Source organism: Bos grunniens, chromosome 27, assembly GCF_055505025.1.
Source record: "Bos grunniens cultivar Pamir isolate PY7600 chromosome 27, Bosgru_T2T1.0, whole genome shotgun sequence".
In the NCBI taxonomy this organism is placed as follows: Eukaryota; Metazoa; Chordata; class Mammalia; order Artiodactyla; family Bovidae; genus Bos; species Bos grunniens.
Window position 1 is genome coordinate 2399497 of NC_141191.1, and position 13952 is coordinate 2413448.

Here is a 13952-nt window from a genome sequence, read left to right on the forward strand (position 1 = left end):
CTCCATCCGGGGCGCAGGGCTGCCTGGCTCCAGGCCGGGAGGTGGTCCCGGAGCTCCAGAGCCCGGCCTCGTGCTCCCGGGGTGAGGCCCCCATGCTGGGCGGGGACCAGGCGGCGGAGAGGGGGGGTTCACCCGCCGACCTCACGGCCCCACGAGCCACCGGGCAGCAATGCGGTCCCTGCCCCGGGCACGTGCGCCCGGCCGGCGCCCGGAGCCGGCTGCCCCGGCGCGCGCGGGGCCAGCCTGTAGGGAGCTGGTTACCTGCCCGCCCGAGGGGAAGCGAAACTGCGCCCGCGGCCTCTGCCGGGGGATCACTGCGGGCCCGGGGCTCCGCCGGGTGTCTCCGCGGGGCGCGGCGGGGGAACCGAGGCGTGGTCGGGCCGCGTTCCCGGCGAGTGCGGGACCGGCGGCCCTTTCCTGGTCCATCTCGGTCGGAGGAACAGACCTGGGCCGTGAAGGGCGCGTCCCGGCCTGGTTCCCTAGAGGCCAGAGAGCTCCGCCCCACCCCACGCTCGTGGTACGGCCCGCGCCCCCTGCACGCGGTGGTATGGCCCGCACCCCTCCGTGCGGTGGTACGGCCCGCGCCCCCGCCCAGCGCGCACCCTTGGTATCGCCCATAGCCGGGAGGCCACGCCCCCTGGTGCGCATGCGCAGCGCCGGGCGCGAGGGTCTCAACACATCTGTGTTCGGGTGGGCGCTGGGCGGGGCCGGGTTCTCCTACTGGTCCGCGTCTCCTCGACGATCTGAGAGCCCCAGCCCCGCGCTGAGGATCCCCGCGCCCACCAGGTGCAGTCAGCGGTGGTGACGGCCAGGCCTGGACTGTGGGGGCGGGATCCGGCTCGCCCGTCCTCAGGTGAGCGCGCAGGGGGTCAGGTTGTCCTGTCCGCAGGTGGGCTGGGCAGTGACCAGGTCGCTCCGTCCTCGGGTGAGCCGCGCGGGGGTCTAATCGCCCCTTACGCAAATGGGCCGGCAAGGATCAGGTCGCTCTGTCCGCAGGTGAGCATGCAGAGGGGCAGTCGTCCTGTCCGCAGGTGGGCCGGGCAGTGGTCAGGTCGCTCCGGCAGCAGGTGAGCCGCGCGGGGCTCGGGCCGCGGTGGGAGGGGTGCAGTCCGCGGGCGGTCCGAGAGGACACTGGCAGGCCGGCCCAGACCAGGTCGTGCTGGCTGTAGGACTTGTTTATATTTTTTGAATTATGTTCATTGAGAGTGTTTTTTTACTTACTTTTTGAATGTCAAAAATTAAGTTTATTCTGCGTTAAATATTGACGTAAAATGGGTTGTACCACTTTAAAACTTGGAGAACACCTCTTTCACACTGCAGATTAAAGAGATGCAATTTTGTGGGTGGAATAGGGAATAGGAGCTTTTTTAGGAGATGAAAAGTACTGAAAAGTAAAAAAGGAGAGCTCCACAAGGTGAGATGGAAATTGACCAGTTTTTTAAAGACTTGGCTGGTTCTCTCCAAGCCATCAGTTGCTGCCACATCTCATCTTTAACTCAGTGGGATCTTCCTGCATGTCTTCACACGAGCTCTGCTCTGCATCCTCAAATCAGTGATATTCTTTTTTTTTTTTTTTTTTGAAGTATGATTGCTTTACCATGTTGAGCGTGTCTTTAAATTTTGGGAAAAAAAATGTTTAAAAGCTGCTGAAGTATAATTCTCAAAATACAGAGGCGTAATTCCTGAGCAAACAGGGAGCACAGATCAGGTTGGACTAACTCACTGAGGAAAGACCGTCAGAGAGGACAGAACCAACTACGGGTCGGCGGTTGGAGCGGGGGATAGTCCAGGAACGCCGCACCTAATCGGTGCCTCTGGCTGACCTCACAGTGCAGTCCCTGCCAAACAGACCTGCTGTGTGCCCTGGAAGGTCAGGTGACCTTCAGAGGCCTGCAAGCGACCGAGGGTGCCTTAAGAAAGCCTGCTTTTCCCTCTTTCTGATATGTTTCCAAGTTTTGGATCAGTGTAGCCTCCAGTGAACGGTGGAAGCTCACACCTGCTCTGGTGGCAAGACCCCGGTCCCCAGGATGGGGCAGCAGAAACCCTTCTCTTCAGTTTCCTGAGACACCTGGTCCAGTGCAGGGAAGCGGCCAAAACCACCGAATCTTGTGAAAGAGACGAAGTTTGTACATAGATTGATTTCCCGAAGTAAATGGAGGCCTGTGGTGCAGAGGCGGGCTTTCCAGCCCCGGAGCCCCTTCCCCTTAGCTGTGGGGCCTTGGCTGCCCAGAAGCAGGGGCTGCAGTGGGGTGACTCCAGAGCCCCCCAGGATTGAAAGAGCAGGGGTCCATGCTCCTGGGTGTGGCTGTGCAGGGGGAAGCAACAGTGACCTCGAGCTGGGGCCTGAGGTAAGGCCAGCCTGCTGCCACGGGACCAGCTGGCCCCGGGTCCCCTTGCCTAGAAGGTGAGGGGTGTGGTGGGGTGGGGGGCAGGCGCTGAGCCGCTGGAGCTCTGCCCGCCACCCTCTGGTCTGTGCTGCCTTCCTGAGCAGGGCCCTGCTGCACCCTGGGGTGCTGCTTGCCAAGGGGCAGCAGTGCCACCTCAGGGTTCTGGGGGCTCTCTGGCCGCTGACTAGGTTCCTGCAGACTACCTCCAACCCAAGGCCTGGACTTGCCCCTCATGGCTCAGATGGGTCACCTCACCTGTGTATCCCTGAGGCCCAGGGTGACAGGTTGGACCTGCCCAACCTGCCCAGAAGCTCTGAGCAGGCAGCTCTGCAGGAGGGTGTGTTCAGGGAGGGCTTGAGCAATGACCAGGGTGGAGCGGGTATACTGGGATCGAGTCCTGGGGGTGGAGTACGGGGGGTCCAGTCCTGGGGTCGAGTCCTGTGGGTGGAGTCCTGGGGGTGGAGTACGGGGGTGGGGTACTGGGGTCGGGTCCCGGGGATGGGGTATGGGGGTCGGGTCCCGGGGGTGGGGTACGGGGGTTGGGTACTGGGGTGGAGTACTGGGGTCAGGTCCTGGGGGTGGAGTATGGGGGTCAGCTCCCAGGGGTTGAGTCCTGGGGTCGAGTCCTGGGGGTTACATACTGGGGTCGGGTCCCAGGGGTGGAGTACTAGGGGTCAGGTACTGGAGTGGAGTACTGGGGTCAGGTACTGGGAGTAGAGTACTAAGGCAAGGTACTGAGGCTGGGTACTGGGGGTGGAGTACTGGAGTTGAGTACTGGAAGTAGAGTACTGGGGTCAGGTACTGGGGGTGGAGTACTGGGGCCAGGTCCTGGGGGTGGGTCCTGGGGTTGGGTACTGGGACCAGGTCCTGGGGTGAAGTACTGGGGTTGAGTACTGGGGGTCGGGTACTTGGGTGGAGTACTGGGGGTGGGGTACTGGAATCAGGTACTGGGGGTGGAGTACTGAGGCCACGTACTGGGGTTGGGTCCTGGGGGTGGAGTACTGGGGTTGAGTACTGGGAGTAGAGTACTGGGGTCAGGTACTGGGGCTGGAGTACTGGGACCGGGTCCTGGGGTCAGGTCCTGGTGTGAAGTACTGGGGGTCAGATACTTGGGTGGAGTATTGGGGGTGGAGTACTGGGGTCAGGTACTGGGGGTGGAGTACTGAGGCAAGGTACTGGGGGTGGGTCCTGGGGTTGGGTACTGGGGGTGGAGTACTGAGGTCAGGTACTGGGGGTGGGTACTGGGGGTGGAGTCCTGAGGTCGGGTGCTGGAGTGGAGTACTGGGGGTCAGGTACTGGGGGTGGAGTCCTGAGGTCGGGTGCTGGAGTGGAGTACTGGGGGTAGGGTACTGGGGGTGGAGTACTGAGGTCGGGTACTGGGGTGAAGTCCTGGGGTCAGTTCCCAAGTCTGCAGAGGGAGTTGCGTCCATGTGTCTGATGGGTCCCACCTCGGCTCTGTCTGGCCTGGGAGCTTTAGTGTCTGCCTTGACCGCAGCACAGATCCTGGAAGGCGTGAGGACCCGGAACCAGGCTGAGGTTGCCTGTCAGTGACTCTGGAGGCCAGTGGTTTCCCTGGTTCCTGGGTGCTGGGAGCCGCCCTCTCCTCTGCCCTGGCTTCTCCTGTGTCTTCAGAGGTGGGTGGTCGACTCTGCTGCGGCCTCACGTCTCCACTTCCCACCCTCCCGGGCCCTCTGCCTGGCCCCTCTGGACCGCACGTCTCTGTGTGCCGCCTGGTGGGCAGCAGGAAGGTCAGAGGCGGGGACGTGGCATGGGGGGTGCTGGTTTGTTCCGGGCTTTCTCTCCAGGATGACTGGGTTTGGTTTGGTTTTTAACTTGGCTCACAGTTAAAACCACCTGCAGCACACAGGAGACGTTCACACGCTTTCAGTTGCATTTACTTGGTTAGGAAAAGGAAGCCACTAAACCACTGCTTCTCAGAGTCGCAGGGCCCTAGAGCTGGGGGCACTGGGCATGTTCAGTGGTTCTGTACCTGCTTAGGGCACCTGGGCATGTCAGACATGCCCGCAGCTGGCCCTTCAGGGCAGTGAGGGCAGGCCCTGGGCAGGTGCCCGGGGCGCCCTGCGTGATTGAAAGGAACAGGTGAGTCCTCAGGTGGTCTGAGCCCCTGGCCCCGCTCTGAGGGCCTGGACGTGGCGGTCAGAGGTCTGTGGAGCGGCCTGGGCTCACCTGGCTCCTGGGAATCCGCGGTCCCATGAGCCGGGCAGACCCCCAGCCAGCAGCCCCACATCGGCTCCTGCCCTCCTCTCCGCCGACCTCCATCCTGCAGTCAGACTCCGGCTCCTGGGTTCCCTCTCCTAAACTGTGGAGCCGGGGTCAGAACCTACCGCCCTGTTCCTGGTTCTTTAGTCCCGGGGCCCCAGGGTCCGCCAGCCTTGGAGAAGAGGCCTCTGTACAGGCCACTCCCCTGGAGAGCTCGAGTTGTTTAGTCAGAGCTTTTCAGGGTCACAGGGGAAGGGGAACCCCCATTTCAAGACAGAGCTCCATGAAGTGAGGTGCTGGCTCGGAGTGCAGTGCCAGGGGGACGTGTGAAGGGAGGGGGCGGACAGGATGAAGGCTCGGGAGGGGCTGCCTTTCAGCAGAGCTTAGGGTCGCACGGCCCCTGTGTGGAGCCTGGCTCTGGACGGTGAGGCTTCCTTCCATCTGCCCGGCCCACTCCTGTCGGAGCTGGTCCTCACCCTGTTTGGCTGGAAGCTGACCACTGCGGGACCAGATGGCTCCGGGCTCTGTTCTGAGAGGGTCAGGCAGGTGTGGCCACGGAGGACAACAAAGCCCGTGGTGCTCACAGGGCCTGGAGGTGGGGCCCGGGGCTCAGAGGGCAGAGGGCAGGACAGAGTGGAATGGAGGCCACGGCCTGTCCTGGGGTTTGCTGGGAAAGGCAGGCAGGGTGGGGTGAACACGAGACTGGCCTGTTCTAGTGATTTCTCTGGGCTTTGGGCGACAGGGGTGTTCTGAGCTGCCAGGCACACGGCCGGGGTGATCCAGGCAGAGGGGTGTCCTCTCCCGGGGGATAGGGCAGGTGGCAGAGGCTGGGCCTGGCCGGGGGGGTTGGCACAGGTCATGGGCGGCTCCTGGTGGGCCCTTGGCTAGTAGGGTGGTGTCTAGGGAGTCCAGATGTCAGAACATCACAGTAGACAGAAATATAGATATACACACACACACAGATGTGTACATACATAGATGTACACACAGGTGTACACAGATACACGCACACATAGATGTACACAGAGATACACACAGATGTGTACACACATAGATGTACACACACACAGAGATACACGTATGCACAGAGATCAGAGAGATACATGCACACACAGATGTATACACACAGATACACATACAGATGTACATACAGAGAGATACATGCACACAGATGTACACACACAGCGATACACACACACAGATGTGTGCACACATACACATATGCACAGGGATCAGAGATACACACACATAGATGTACACACATAGATAGACATACAGATTACACACAGAGATACACGCACACACAGATGTACACACAGAGATACACGCATAGACGTGCACACACAGATGAGCCGGGCCAGTGTCTTTCCCTGCCCCGTCCACACCCCTCCGTCTGTCATGTCCCTGTCTCTTGTGCGTCTTTCCCTCCAGTGGAAGCTTTCTTGCTGTGTGTGTGTCACCCAGATGCAGGAGCACAAGGTGGGGGCTTGTTGCCCGTGCTGTGACCGTCTTCCTGGCACGGGCGCGGCCTGCGTGCCGCTCTGTCCGGCCAGCAGAAGGTCAGGCTCTGTTCTTCCCCAGGGTGAGGACGGGCGCATGAGGGTCCGGGGCTGTGGCCCTGGTGCAGCGTGTGGACCCCGGCCTGGCTGAGACGACATGGGCAGCATGAGCCTCCTGGGCGCTGGTGCCCTTGACCTGGACTACACCTCCGGGCGGGTCCGCGGGGTGCTGGTGGCCGCCGGCTGTGCCTTCTACCTGGGCGTCTTCGTGGTCTGCCACCGGCTGTCCTCCTCCCTGAACGCCACCTACCGCTCGCTGGCGGCCCGCGAGCAGGTCTTCTGGAACCTGGCGGCCACACGTGCGGTCTTCGGCATCCAGGGCACCGCGGCGGGGCTGTGGGCGCTGCTGCTGGACCCCGTGCTCCAGGCCGACAAGGCACTCGGCCAGCAGGACTGGTGCTGGTTCCACATCACCACGGCGACCGGCTTCTTCTTCTTCGAGAACCTCGCCCTTCATGTGTCCAATGCGCTCTTCCACACCTTCGACGGCTTCCTGGCTGTGCACCACCTCTTCGCTTTCCTGGGGTTTCTCGGGTCTGCGGTCAACCTCCAAGCCGGCCACTACCTGCCCATGGTCACGCTGCTCCTGGAGATGAGCACGCCCTTCACCTGCATCTCCTGGATGCTGCTGAAGGTAGGCCCCCCACACCTGCTCGGTCTGTTCCTCCATAGCCTCTGCGCCTGGCCGCAGTCCCTTCAACCCTGACGCCTCTTGTGGCCCCTTGTGGCCTGTGCTGTCCCCAGGCTGGGTTAGAGCTTAAAGGCAGTAGGAAGCTCATTCTGATCGAATTGCATTTTAATAATTTTCAGCAGGCTTCCAGCCATGGCAAAAGAAGACGTGCTGGATGTCGTGTCTGCCGTGGTGGACAGGGCTTTCGGTAGATGCTCACTTGGTTCCTGTGTCGCTTCTTCATGGTGGCGCTGTGGCTCAGGAGTTGCGGCTCACGGGTTTAGTTGCAGACGCCCCCTGGCGAGTGGGATCAAACCCGTGTCCCCTGCCTTGGAAAGTGCAATTTTAACCTGGACCGCCAGGGAGGTCTCAGTAGACAGTATTCGTAAGCCCTTGAAAATGTGCTTTTTCTGTGTGTCTCTTGAAGGTTTTATTTCACGTTGCATTATTTTACACACATCTTCGTGGCCAGCACAGCATTGTCAGCCGTAGGACACGTGTGCAGCAGGTTTCTGGAGCTTACTCGTCCCGTTTGATTTGAAGCCTGCTGCCTGTTGATGGGTACCTCCCCGCTGCCTCCCTGCCACCCCCGGCAGCCGCCCTCCACCGTTTGACTTAGGGCTGCTGGATGCCTCGTCCACATGCACTTGTGCCGTCTCTCCTGTCCTGGTTTGTGTCACTGGGTGAACGTCCTCCGGGTCCGGCCGTGCTGTCGCACACTGAAGAGCTCCCTCCTTTTCTCGGGCTGGAGGGTTTCCCGTTACGAGTGTGAGCGCGTTCTCCTCGCCCGCCGTCCGTCAGGGAGCGGTCGGGGGTGCTTCAGCCTCAGTCACTGTGACTCGCGCTGCGGTGAACTCAGGGGCGCTGAGGCCTTTCCAGATCCTGGTTTCGGTTCCTTTACTGGGCCCTAAGGCAGTTCCGGTTTTAGAAACAAACCCCCCCGCGCTGTTCCCCACAGTGGCTGCACATTCTGTGTTCCCACCAGCAGTGCAGAGTTCGAGGTTCTCCATGTCCTCAGCAGTGTATGCTTTCTTTATTTCTTGGCTGTTGGCTCATTGCCTTCGGTCTTGTTTTTCCCTGATGACTGGTGACAGGGAGCATGTTTTCATTTCATCTGTCTGTGGGCCATTGGTATGTCATCTTTGGAAAACCGTTCAAGTCCTTGGCCCACGTTTCAATCAGAGTCTTTGTTATTTTTTACTGTTGAGTTGTAGTCCTGTTTTAAAAAACAATTTTATGTATTTATCTATTTATTTTTGGCTGTGCTGGGTCTTCGTTGCTGCTCACTGACTTTCCTCTCGTTGCAGAGAACAGGGTCTTCCCTCCAGTTGCGGTGGCAGGCTTCTCTTGTTTCGGCTCGTGGGCCCTGGGGCTCGTGGGCTCGGTAGCTGCGACTCCTGGGCTCCAGAGTGTAGGCTCAGTAGGTGTTGCTCAAGGGCATAATTGCTGTGCAGCACGTGGGGTCTTCCTGGATCAGGGGTCAAGCCTGTGTCTCCTGCAGTGGCAGGCGGCATTCTTTACCACTGAGCCACCAGGGAATGCCTGGAGTTCATATGTTCAAGATTAATCTCTTATTAGACATATGGTTGGCAAATATTTTCTCCCACTTTGTAGGTTGCCTTTTCACTCTGTTGTTTCCTTTGCTTTGAAGAAATTTTTAGTTTGCCGTCCCGGTTGTTTATGTTTCCGTTGCCTTTGTTTTTGGTGTAATGTTCGTCAGAAGATGCGGTGTCTCCAGCCTTGTTCTTTTCTTTGAAGGTTGATTTGGGTATTTGGGGTCCTCTGTGGTTTCGTGTGAACTTTAGATTTTTATTGTTGTTACAAATGCCCTTGGCGTTTTGGCAGGGGTTACACTGTACACCTGCCATGTGGCTCAGATGGTAAAGAATCTGCCTGCCGTGCGGGAGATCTGAGTTCGATCCCTGGGTCGGGAAGATCCCCTGAAGAAGGAAAAGGTAACTCACTCCAAAATTCTTGCCTGGAGAGTCCCATGGACAGAGGAGCCTGGTCGGCTACAGTCCAGGGGCTTGCAAAGAGTCGGTCTCGACTGAGGACCTGACGTACCTTACACTGAACCTGTAGGTGACTGGGACCTCCCTGGTGAGTTTCCAGTTCAGTTATTGTGTTCTTCAGCTCCTTGGTTTCCGTTGGGACTTTGTTTATATTTCATCTGTTCACTAACGTTCCATTTTTATAAACCGTGTGTTTCTCTTGGCCTCACGGGGTCTTTGCCGCAGCACACAGGCCCTCTCTGGTTGCCATGTCGGGCTTCTCGTCGCCGTGGCTTCTCGTCGCCGTGGCTTCTCCTGTTGCAGACCATGAGCTCCAGGGCACTCAGGCTCAGGAGCTGTGGCACGTGGGCTTCACTGCTCTGCGTGTGGGGTCCCGGACCCAGGATCAAGCCCTGTCCCTGCACTGGCAGGCGGATTCCCAGCGCCTGGGCCACCAGGGAAGCCCAGTGTCCCACTCTGTCCGTGTGTCCTCCTGCCCCCGGGGAGCATCCTGTGCCAGTCCCAGGGACTCCCCTCAGCAGGGCTGGGGATGGGTCTTGTCCCTCTGTGTGGAGTGAAATGTTGTGCCTCATCTCCGGGCCTCTGTTGGAGTCTGTGCGTCAGACGGAGCTGACCTCTTCCCAGATCGCGATCAATCGGCCCAGCCCAGGCCCTGGGCCTTCTTGTCAGCATCCTCCTGGGGGAGGGTGGAGGCTGTGGCTTTTGTCTGCTCACAAGTTGGGGTGCTGGATGCCCCAGCCCCTCCCTCTTCGGCGTGAAGCAGGGAGCTGGGGTCTCCTCCTGACCCCAGGGTGCTGTGGGACATGGACCGTCCTGTCGCTCCTGGGGGCCTGTCGTGGCGGCAGGGCCCTTTCCGTGGGTCCCTGATTCCTCACGACGGAGTTTGCCTGTGGCCTGCAGCTCACACAGGCCTCCCCCAGCGCCCCTCACACGTCAGGCACTGGGGAGGGGGTCTTTGGCAGCTCCTCCCGAGGTGGGGCGGCCCCCCTCCTCAGGAAGCAGACAGACCCCAGCTGTAGGGGGGATCCCAGAGGGAGGCACTTTGTTTGGGGTCTTTTCCCTCTGAAGTGTTTGGATGCCATTCACTTAGGATGGAGATGAAAAAGGGGGGTCTGGGGATAGGACCCCCTTCTTGCAGCCTTGCTGTGTTCACCACGTGGCCAGCGGCCCCACAGCAAAGCTGTCCCCTCAGCTAGGACAGCTCAGAGCCAGTGTGTCCAGGTAGACTAGTTCTAGTTCAGGTCCTGTTGAGCCTTGGGAGTAAATGCCACTCAGATGCTGAAACCCCTCTAAGCCTTTCATAAAGCTGCCGAGTTCTTGCTTCGTAGGGCTTCGGGGTCCAGGCACTCTCGCCGTGGACTCTGGTTTGATGAGATGCAGGCGGTGTCAGGACCGGACGTCACCACCGTGTGATGTAGTTTACACCCCAGATGGGCTCATGCTTCTGTTTCCTCCTTCAGTTTGGTTCTGAAATGCTGTTTAGAAATAATAATAAATAAATTACACACTCATACATCTAAGCTGGTTCATCCACAGAGACACTAATCCAGGTGTAGATGAATTGATATTAAAAAAAAAAACAGTGAATTTATGTATAAATATATACTAGGCACACTACTTGCTGGGACCCAAGCTAGACAAAGGAACGTTGCATGGTTCAGTCTCAGATTGTTACTGACCCAGCTTTTCTCAGAGCATTTGGTGATGATGAATGCAAAAATTTTAGTGCCTGAGTAAGAGCAAAAATGCTCAGTTCTCAAGCTTGGAGTTTTCTGAACTTAATGCAATTATTGTAGGAGTAAAAGTTCATGCTTCTGGTGTAGACGTTAGTGATTTAAGATGACTGCTTTCAGCACGTGGGGAAACCGTGGGAAAGAGGACATTTAGTGAACTTTGGAGGAGACCACTCAGTGGGTGGAAGATGGCTTGCTGGCCTCTTGGGTGGAAAGGATGAGCAGTGGCCCCCCGTCCCCCAAGCATCCGCAACTCACTCTGCACTTCGTGTGTGCACCCCAGGGCACGCTTAGCTCTCGTCCCCACTCTGCAGTTTGTACATTTAACGTCCTTGGGCCAAGGCAAAGGCTAAATCTTTCTCATGTAAGGACTCTCTCATTGAAAGCCTCAAACCTTACATGTTTTGGTGTTTGCACTTTTCTGTCTGATCGTACAGTGTAAGGAATTTTACTTGTGTGAGTCATGATTCTGACTGACATCAAGTGGAGAATGCCTGCCCCCACACTGGGTATAAAACTGTTTCTATAGAACTGTGTTGTTTCCCTAGTACTCTGTGGTTTTCTTTTTCTTTGAAATATTGACATTTCATCCATTTGAAAAAAAGTATTTTTAAGTAAGGTGGGAAGTGAGATCCCATTGGATTTCCCAGGAAGCGAGCAAGCATCCTGATGTAATTACATCATCCATCCTTTCCCTGGGGAGTCAAAATGCTGCCCAGTATCAGCTCTCCGTATATTTTACTTACTTCTCATTTTGTGTTGTTTATTTCTTGCACTGCAATCACCTTATTTCTGAAGCGTCCCCACATTTCATCCTTTACTGAGGCACCTTCAGCCCTCCTGGTGCATTTACTGCATGGGTGGAATTATTTAGAGTTATTTTAAAGCGATAAAATATGGAGGGAGGTATTCTCTTATTTAGACTAAATCTGGATGGATTCTAGGAGGGAAGAATGTAATGCCTTTTGAATGTTTTCCATCCGAGAACATGTGTGCCCCAATTCATCCAAGACTTTTTCCAAAGACCTGGGCTCCTGGGATCCTGTTAGGGAATCCTGGGCTCCCCGCTTCCTGCTGTTTCTCTCTGCCTTGTCCTTCTGCTTTTCTTCACACTCATTTCTTAGCCTAGGCTTGGTAGAAGCTAATGTAAATAGAGTTTTTAATATTTAAAACTGCTGGAATAAATAGGGTGTTTCTCTGGGTATTATCTGCAGATGATTTAAACATCCCTGGTAGTAGAAGAGGACACGGTCATGTCTGGCCTAGAAACAGCAGGCAACTCAAATTTTCTGTGAAGTTATTTTTGGAAGTTCACAGTACTTCAGACAAGGAAGAAACTTCTGTTTTCCCACTGTTTTAAGTTGGCCCTGGGTCACGGGTCCCGTTGCTTCTCGTCTGTCCGTGTCAGAGCTGTGTGAACACCTTCTGCAGCTCTGAGAGGTTAGGGTCTTCCTCTGTTACAGTGTGGTCCCTCCAGAGGTCAGTGTCCGTGTCCCTCCCTGTTCCCAGGGTCACCGGGCAGCTGCCTGGCCCGCGGCAGCACCTCCCCGGGCCCTTCTCCTCCTGCACATTCCAGACGGGCCCTCCCCTGGGAGGGGGCCCAGGACGAGCCCCAGCCCCAGTGTGGCCCAGAGCGGCGAGGAGAGGCCGGGGTGCACAAGCTTGTGGGTCTGAGGTGTGCGGGCCGTCCTGGTGCAGCGAGATCCCCGCCACAAGCCATGAAGGCCTATCTCTGTGTGCCCGGTCTGCTGTGCAGAGTCTTCAGATTCCCTGTTGGGTTGTGGCTACAGCTAGTTTTTCTGTGAATTTAGAATAATTTTAGGGCATGTTCACTTGGGCTTGTGTCCATGGGCTGCTGGGGTGACAGTGCCAGAAGACAAATGGGGTCACATCTCATCCCGGGGCCTGGGGAGGTTGGTCACAGGTGATGGACAGGTCTCCCAGAGTCGCCTGGTCACTGGCTGTGTGTAGTGTGTGCAGGACCCGGGGGGGGGGCGGGGGGGGGGGGCTGGAGGGGGGGCAGTCCCAGGGAGGGCGGCTGTGGGCGGGGCGGGCGGCACGAGGCCCGCGGCCCCGCCCCTGACCCCTCTCTGCGCCCGACAGGCCGGCTGCGCGAACTCTCGGCTCTGGAGGCTGAACCAGTGGGCCATGGTGCACCTGTTCCACTGCCGCATGGTGCTCACCTACCACATGTGGTGGGTCTGCCTGGGCCACTGGGCCGGCCTGGCCCACAGCCTCTTCCCGCCGCACCTGGCGCTCTTCGTGGTCGGCCTGGCCCTCCTCACGCTGCTCATCAACCCCTACTGGACCCGCAAGAAGACGCAGCAGCTGCTCAACCCCGTGGACTGGAACTTCGCGCCTGGCCCCCCCAACGGGCCAGCGCAGCCCAAGAAGGCCAGGTAGCAGCCTCGAGCCCCAGCCCGCGGCCTACGGCCGCCCCCCAACACCAACCCCCAGGCGTGCGTGCCGGCCGCGTGGCGCCGGATGGCCCCAAGCGGACGTGCCCAGGGACAGCGTCCTGCCCGTCCTGTGTGCGGTCTCCCCAGGAGGGCTGTGGGGCAGCCCCCGAGGCGTCCCTGCGACCTGCTCACGGCCATGCTCATGTGGGCAGGAGAGAAGGCCCGCAGGTCATTACCCCGACACCCGCCGAGGGAGCGTCTCCCCGGCGAAGCTTATCCAAGCGAGAATTTTGTTTCCCCTTTGTGAGGCTCTGCTGACACTGGAGGGAGATGAGAGTAATCACTTGTCTGGATGTGAGAGCTGCTTTTAACCAGGTGTGCAGCCAGCCCGTTACTCCTAATCGCTGTGGGTTTCGAGTCAGGGAGCCGTCGCGGGCACCCGCCTGGCGGTGCTGGGCTGCAGGCTGCCACCCTCACGTGTTGGCCCCACAGTTTGACTGACAGTGCTGACATCTTTTTCTTGCCACGAATGTGCAATTAAAATGAAAAGCTTGTATCTGTTGGAAGTGCCCTTGAGTGTTTTTGGAGAACACGTTTATTGGTCGTGAGAGTCTCATGTGCCCTGGGGAGCGCGGGGGTGGGGGGCGCACACAGGTCAGGAGGTTAACACCTGCTTGCCTCAACTGGAGAGTCGGTTTCAACGTTAAACACACCCAGCAAACCGCGTTCCTCCTGGGGCTTCTTCCCCTGGCAGAGACCCTGGGGGCCGAGGCTGTTTCCACCACCCAGAACTTGAATCAAGTGACCTCAGTTCACAGAACCTAAAGGCACGTCCCTGTGTATCTCTCAGTGCGGTTCACCTTGCTGCAGAGGTTTTCCATCTTGGAGATGCAGCTGTGATGATAAGTCTTCACGTGCTCAAAACTCAGGTTAAGATCTGAAAAGGTCAGCTTGATTCCCACGTAACCCTCA

At 58.0% G+C, this 13952-nt stretch overlaps 1 protein-coding gene across 9 annotated transcripts in view; it reads left to right on the forward strand.

The window, feature by feature from the left end:
- The window catches only part of CLN8 (CLN8 transmembrane ER and ERGIC protein), a 57335-nt gene extending 43794 nt beyond the window's left edge, over window positions 1–13541 (forward strand). For 3 of the 9 annotated variants that reach the window (XM_086381008.1, XM_086381009.1, XM_086381006.1), the window contains exons 2-3: window positions 6189–6800; window positions 12685–13541. In XM_086381008.1, the coding sequence (XP_086237134.1) occupies window positions 6264–6800; window positions 12685–12984 (837 nt within the window). In that variant the 5' untranslated portion in view covers window positions 6189–6263 and the 3' untranslated portion in view covers window positions 12985–13541. Of the gene's footprint in view, window positions 1–650; window positions 1068–1350; window positions 2349–3882; window positions 4022–6188; window positions 6801–12684 lie in introns of those variants that run through there. The other 6 variants (XM_086381003.1, XM_086381004.1, XM_086381005.1 and 3 more) reach the window with 6 other exon arrangements.
- Window positions 13542–13952: the final 411 nt, after the last annotated feature.